Raw genomic sequence first — 7411 nt, 5'->3', positions numbered from 1 at the left:
TGTCTATGGATAATAAACGCTATACGGACATGTTTCTTTGTGTTTTTTGTTCACAAGAGGCCATTGGGCCCACACACATGACACTACCCCCAAATAAGAGTACAGTGATCATTGCATGCCCCTGTGCTTCTGGAAAAGAGGCCTCTCACCAACAGAAAACTGTCTCCAAAAAAAAAAAAAAATAGAGATTTAGATTTCCATTGGGGTGATTTGTTTTCGTGGCTTTGTTAGGGACACAGAAAGCCAACACAGTCCCTTTCCAATTATGAGGATTTGGTATTGTTTGGTTTGAGCTGTTGAGAGGTATACATAACTGTTAGGCTGCCGCATCAATCTAAGCCCAAGTCCCACAGCCTTCAGCCGATCCCACCAATCGATACAAAGAGCATTGATTGGGTTAGCCCCACCCAAATTTTGGCAGCACCTTTTTATTTTATTTTTGGTAACGAATTTTGGCAACACCCATGGCCCAATAATAAGAATTTTCTTTTTTGGGTAAAACCCAATATTAAGAAATTTCTTACCAAAAAAAAAAAAATATATATATATTAAGAAATTGGCTCATGGAATCTTTAGTTTTTTTGGGCCCATTTCAGGCAATTCAGTGCTCTCTTTCTTGTTTCCAGCCCATGTTTCAAAAGTGGAATCAAATTGAAATTTTGGCAACAATCACACACCAAACCTCTCCTGACTCCTAACAACATTTTTTACCCAAAAAAAAAGGAAAGAGTCCTGACACCAATCAACCAAAGGCCTACTCTCTAGCCTAACCATTATTGTTGTGCTTGACATCAATCTTTAAAGCTAGTATCTAGTTCCAAGTTAAAGATCAAGTTGCCAACTTGATGCCCAGGAAAATGGCCAATTCGTCCGATGAATTGTCATGAAAAAAGGGGAAAAAAAAGTTCAATAAATGGCAAAATGGCCTTCCACTGGACTTCAGCATGGGATACCTCTCTTTCATCATCTGGTCACCTTAAGAACTTTTGACCAAATACCTATGTCGATAGTGGGCTATCATTAAATTTTTAGTAATTTACAACGCCACCCCATGGAGAATGCCAATATTAGAGGGATACCCAATCTTTTTCATCAAATTAGACTCGGACCCCCAATTGTTAGTCTCTATTAAGTGATGTTGTGAAATGATACTTTAGCCCTTATGAGTAAAATACCCTTATTATATTATACCAAAAATCTCCTCTTCACTCACCGACCCCCATCCCAACTCCCCCGACCGCAAGCTAGACTCCGTCTCTTCTCTGGAACCATCAGGTTTTGCAAGCTCTTGAAAGCCCTTCTCCATTTCCATGGCTGTGGAAGTAGAATTTCAGAAGATTAAACGATTCTATTTCTTTTAACAAACCCACACAGTTACTGCAAGACAAACGCTAATTACAAGACCAGGGAAACGAAACAAAACGAAGCATCAAGCCATAGAGATTAGACTTATTTACAAGCAAATTCCACTTCAAAAATAGCATTAGTAGACCAACAAGAAACAACAAGCTTCTAACCGGAGATCTCGATGGTCTTAACTTCGGGCCTCTTCACCTCCTCTTTAGGGACTATGATAGTGAGCACACCATTCTCCATGCTGGCCTTCACTTGATCCATCTTGGTGTTTTCAGGCAACCTGAATCACCTCACGAACTTTCCGCTGCTCCTCTCCACGCGATGCCACTTTATCTGTCTTCTCTTCCTGCTCTCTGCTCCTCTCACCGCTGATTTGGAGGAGTTTCCCCTCCTCCACCTCTACCTTCATCTCCTCCTTATTCAGCCATGGGAGATCAGCCTGAAACACGTGAGCTTGAGGGGTCTCCTTCTAGTCGATGCAAGCACTGACCACCGTGGATGTTTCACAAGCAGAATTAGGGATGGAAGCGAGCGAGTTGTCGAAGGGGAAGCCCTTGAATGGATCCCAAAGTTCCAGTGAGAATGGATAAAAAATGTTGCTTCGTCGATTGCCGAAACTGCTTGGAAAGCCTGGCAAAATTCAGAAGTGGTGAATTAGCAGAACAGGAGGCGGGGCATCTACACAAGGAACTACCTCTGGAGGCAGTGGCGACGACATCTGCAATGGGATCACGTGCTCTGTATTAGACTGCTTACTCCTTACTTCGATAGCATTTTGGATGAAAGCGAGATGCTTCTGCAACTCATCCCAATGGGACCTGAAAGTATACAGAGTGGAGGATCTCGGAGCTCATCCACCTTTAGGTTTTTTTCTTCAATTGATTTGGGGACTAAAACTTTTAAAGGCAATTTTGGTATTCCTTTATTTTTAAGGGTAAAATGGTATTAAGGAAAAAAACGAACTGGTGATGTCAGTATTCTTGGTATATTTTGTAACACTAACTGACGGCAGGGGGTCTGAGTTTAATTTGGTGAAAAAGAGGGGGTGTCCCTCTAATACTGACATTCTCCAGGGGGTGGCGTTATAAATTACCCTTAAATTTTTAACCCTTGAAGTATATTAAAAAAAAAAAAATCTTTTCATCTTCAAAATTGCGGCTCAATTTTTTTTGATGAAAAATATCATACAAATTTATTTAAAAAAAACTAAATTTATAAATAAAAAAATAACTAGAAAATGACTTCAAACGTTTACTTTTTCTTTTAATTGTCGTTTTCCAAGTAAATAAATATAATAAGATTCTTTTTCTCACTCAAGCATGACTTAAATTGTCACATAGAATTAATAAAATGAAAAATGATGAGAAAATACTAAATTTGAATAAAAAAAATTTCTTGCTGAAGTAAATGGAGACAAGGGAAAAAAGGCCAAAGATCCTACAAGTGAGCACATTTAACACCCCTTATATCACCCAAAGGCTGTGTTTGGTAAGCAAGAGAAGAAAAGAAAATAATAGAAAATAAAAAATGAAATAATAAAAAAATAAAAAAAGTATGTATATTTGATTACCATTAGAAGAAAAGAAAAGTTATTGTATTTTCTTGTGTTTTTGACCTTTTTTTTTTTTTTGACAATAAAAGAAAACTTCTTCATTCCCAAGGTGAATTTTGAAATTCAAAAGAGAATTTTCTCTTGATTCAAAACATACCAAGCACAATGGGAATTTCTTAAATCAAGAAAATAATACAATTTTTGTACTTTTTCCTTTTCTTTTCTGTACTTTTCTTCTCTTGACTACCAAACACAGCCTAAATGATAATTTTTAAGATCAATAAGGAAGTCATTAACCTCCAAAATAAAATGTCATAATCAAAGCCTATATTAGTTGGTAATAAATCTGCATTAGGGTTTTAATATTTCTACTCAAGAAAAGAACATCTTGCATATCAAATTGTTTATTGGCAAAGCCCACCTATTTCAAACTTCCTAATCAGATTCCAACGTAGACAATGACCCTCGTGGCCTTATCCAATTGTCTTCTTTTTCTACTACTCAAACATTAGAAAATCTGTATTCCCTCACCATAGAACCTCCCCTCTTATGCCCATAGAAAGTAAAAGAATCTGTCTATATAAAAGGGCATCATGATTCACACAGTGCTTACAGAAAAAGACTCACAGTAGATGTGGCTCTCATGCCCCCCACCCATCTGAGATTCTTCTCAACACTTCTCTAAACTTTCAGAGAGAGAGAGAGAGAGAGAGAGATATGGAAGTCACTTCCTTTCTTCGTCTCTTCTTTTTCCTCTTGTTGGGTGTCATTTTGTTTGGGCATTCATGGTTCCCTTCCAACAAAGGTGACTCTGTTAGCCTTGATTGCTCTCTCAACAAGCCATGGTGCACCTCAAAAAACCGAATTCAAGCCAAATCTGGCCTTGTTCTAGAGACCCTCGAAGACCCAAAACCCATAGATCACCACACTAAAAGCCCTCTCCACCCACTAGATCCACTCACCTTACAGGAATTCAACAAAGTTCGAACCATTCTCTCTTCTTACAAACCCTTCATCTCTTCCTTCCCTGCAATTCACTCTGTCTCCCTCGATGAACCAGACAAATCCATCGTCCTTAATTGGAAGAAAGGCGACCCTCTTCCCCCAAGAAAAGCCTTCGTGATTGCATACTTGGAAGCCCAATCCCATTTACTGACCCTCGATTTGGAATCAAGTGAAATCACAAACCATGAAATTAAGCATGGCTCTGGTTACCCAGCTCTCACCTTTGAAGACATGGCTTCTGCAACTAAAGCTCCTCTCAAAAACCCAGAGTTCATCGAGATCATCACCGGGAGAGGCGTCAAGTTATCCGATTTAACCTGCGCACCACTCTCCACCGGATGGTATGGAGAGAGCGAAGAAGGAAGGAGATTAGTGAAGCTGACCTGTTTCTCCAACGAAGGAACAGTCAATTTCTACATGAGACCCATCGAAGGGCTAATCGTCACCGTCGATGTGGACGCCGGAGAAGTCCTTAAGATCTCCCATACTGGCCGAGGAATCCCAATCGCGGCCGCCACAGACACAGATTACCGCCACTCTGCACAGAGCAAACCAGACGAGATGGTTAAACCACTAAACCCAATATCTATAGAGCAACCCAAAGGGCCAAGTTTCAGTATAGAAGATGGACACATAGTGAAATGGGCCAACTGGGAATTCCACTTGAAACCTGACCCACGAGCCGGGGTCATTATCTCTCGAGCCATGGTTCATGACTCAGAAACCGGTCAGACCAGGAGTGTTATGTACAAAGGGTTCACATCGGAGCTGTTTGTGCCTTACATGGACCCTTCCGACGCTTGGTACTTCAAAACCTATATGGACGCCGGCGAGTACGGCATGGGTGTGACGGCGATGTCTCTGATTCCTCTTAACGATTGTCCTCGTCACGCTCACTACATGGACGGCGTCTTCGCGGCGGTCGACGGTAAGCCGTATGTTCAATCCAACATGGTTTGTTTGTTCGAGCGTTACGCCGGTGATATTGGTTGGCGACACTCGGAGACTCCATATAGTGGCATGGAGGTTTGTAGTTAAAGATATTCACTCTCGATGTGGGATTATTATTTTAGCCTTTTAAGCTTAATCTTACATTAATAGGTTCGCGAGGCGAGACCAAAGGTGACACTTGTGGCTCGAATGGCAGCATCAGTAGGGAACTATGATTACATAGTAGATTGGGAATTCCAAACAGATGGGCTAATTCGGATCAAGGTTTGATACAAAATAAGAACAAATAAAAAAATTGCTTTATTTGCTAAATGAGAAATTAAGAACTGTTAATTTCATGAATGGGCAGGTGGGGCTTTCAGGAATGTTGTTGGTAAAAGGAACACCTCTTGAGAACCTAAATCAAGTGTGTAGTGAAGCTGAACGGGATGCCATGACTGGGACATTAGTGTCTGAGAATCTCATCGGCGTGGTACACGATCACTTTGTAACGTTTTACTTGGATATGGACATTGATGGTGAAGATAACTCCTTTGTGAAGGTACATATGGAAAAGGAAGAGATTTTACCAGGAGAATCACCTAGGAAGAGCTACTGGAAGGTGAAGAGAGAAGTTGGTCAGACGGAGAAGGATGCACAAGTGAAGCTTAAACTTTACGACCCATCGGAATTTCATGTGGTAAATCATGGCAAGAAGTCTAGGCTGGGTAATCCCGCCGGTTACAAGGTCGTCCCCGGTGGCACGGCAGCGAGCTTGCTCGACCATCATGACCCTCCACAATTACGTGCTTCCTTTACAAATAATCAGGTAAGTATCCTTAAAAGCTAGCCATTATGGAGAGAGTTCAATGTCTACGTCAATAAAGTCGCCATATAATCTTGATTTCTAATCTTAACTTCTAATTTATTTGTTAGATATGGGTGACACCTTACAACAAAAGTGAGCAATGGGCAGGAGGGCTTCTTGTTTGGCAAAGCAAAGGAGAAGATACACTTAGTGTATGGTCTGAGAGGTACTTGTTGAAATTTTTTTTCCTTTTTCTGGGTTTTCATTTTAGTGAAGTATTAGAAGAGAGAGAGAGAGAGAGAGAGAGAGAGAGAGAGAGAGAGAGAGTATTGATTTTAGAAACTGTGAATGATGATGATGATGATGATGATGCAGGAATCGTCCAATTGATAACAAAGATATAGTGTTGTGGTATACATTGGGATTTCACCATATACCATGCCAGGAGGATTTTCCAATAATGCCCACCGTATCTGCAAGCTTTGATCTGAAACCTGTAAATTTCTTTGAGAAGAATCCCATACTAAGGGCACCTCCAAATGTTGAGAAGGATTTGCCTTTCTGTAGAGCTACTTCTTCAACTTGAATAGCTTAATTAAGAGGATCCAGGTCTTTGGTTCAACAAGCTAATGACTGTACACATGCATTAATAAGCATCCTCTTAAGAGTATCGTTCATATTGTTTCTGAAAATGTTACTTCTACACTTAATTGGCTTACATGCCATGGGGAAAGTTTGAGGTTTGTTTGGTTACAAATGGGAAAAAAGGAAAAAGATATAGATAGAAAAAATAGATTTTTCTTTCTCAGTACATCTTCTCAAATGAGCCATTGTAAGGTTTTCTTCATGACCCACTAACTGATCCCATCTTTTCACCAACACCGTAATTCCTAGTCCCTTAAAAAAAACAGAGCATTACCCGTTTAAAACCAACTACCCATTTGTCATGGAGCATTGAAAGTTTGTAACTAAAGTTAAATAGGAAATATGTAAATAAAAATTGAGGGAGGGTTTCTTACAAGGGCGAGAAGGAACATGTGTGCTATATATAAGATAAATGTTGAAAAATAATATCATTCATATGGGTCCACATGGGAACTACATGGTCAGAATATGAGAGATAATGTAAATTGTGGTGGGCAGTGGGCTCCACTCTTTAATACGTGATAATGGTATAAGGGAATCTATACAAAGGCCATGCATGCTTCTTTTTTCCATAAAACTTATTTAGCAAAGGGTTTTGTGCAGGGTCATATAAATAAGCCCATGTCAATGCACGTGGCCCTTGGATGATGACAATAGGGAGGTCAAAATGACCAAACCCACCTCCCCCTATTTTAGGAATAGTTGATGTCCTTTACAATCTTACATGACTATACATGAGACATGAACACCTTTTTAAAATTATTTTTTGAAAAGTAAACAGATCTTAAGGGTGTCGATTGAGAAGTATTTCTATGTAAAAAGGAAGGATCAGGTCTTAATTGATTCCTTTTAAGGCCAGAACTAGAACCGTCTCAGCTAACCAATTGATTTCAAATGTTGGGATGGTCTAATTACAGGTCTTAACTAATTCTTATTAATTTTAATAATAAAAGTTAACTTAAAGGAATTTTCTTATTTGATCTTATTTTTTTTACCCTTTAGTACTATAATAAACTTTTTATCATTTTACACAAATGTTTTAAAGAATATGTGAAGAATAAGCGACCTCTTCGTGAACTTGAGACCAGCAATCACCATCACGCCAAAAGACGTTT

General features: G+C 39.5%; 1 protein-coding gene and 1 pseudogene across 1 annotated transcript; one reads left to right on the top strand and one right to left on the bottom strand.

The window, feature by feature from the left end:
• Positions 1–1328: 1328 nt before the first annotated feature.
• LOC122066381 lies at positions 1329–1993 on the bottom strand (annotated as a pseudogene).
• A 1529-nt stretch (positions 1994–3522) lies between these two features.
• Positions 3523–6459, top strand: LOC122066376 (primary amine oxidase-like). Its single transcript, XM_042630192.1, has 5 exons — positions 3523–4939; positions 5015–5128; positions 5214–5672; positions 5780–5877; positions 6027–6459. The coding sequence occupies exons 1-5, from the start codon at positions 3626–3628 to the stop codon at positions 6235–6237; spliced, it is 2196 nt and encodes a 731-aa protein (XP_042486126.1). The 5' UTR covers positions 3523–3625; the 3' UTR covers positions 6238–6459.
• Positions 6460–7411: the final 952 nt, after the last annotated feature.

Source organism: Macadamia integrifolia, unplaced genomic scaffold (assembly GCF_013358625.1).
Source record: "Macadamia integrifolia cultivar HAES 741 unplaced genomic scaffold, SCU_Mint_v3 scaffold2366, whole genome shotgun sequence".
Classification (NCBI taxonomy): Eukaryota; Viridiplantae; Streptophyta; class Magnoliopsida; order Proteales; family Proteaceae; genus Macadamia; species Macadamia integrifolia.
Note: the sequence above shows the minus strand (reverse complement) of the source record. Positions and strands in the feature narration are given on the sequence as shown.

Coding starts and splice junctions, on each gene's coding strand:
- LOC122066376 (XM_042630192.1), top strand. CDS start 3,626: ATGGAAGTCACTTCCTTTCTTCGTCTCTTCTTTTTCCTCTTGTTGGGT. Junction 5,129..5,213: donor ATGGGCTAATTCGGATCAAG/GTTTGATACAAA, acceptor ATGAATGGGCAG/GTGGGGCTTTCAGGAATGTT. Junction 5,673..5,779: donor CTTCCTTTACAAATAATCAG/GTAAGTATCCTT, acceptor TTTATTTGTTAG/ATATGGGTGACACCTTACAA.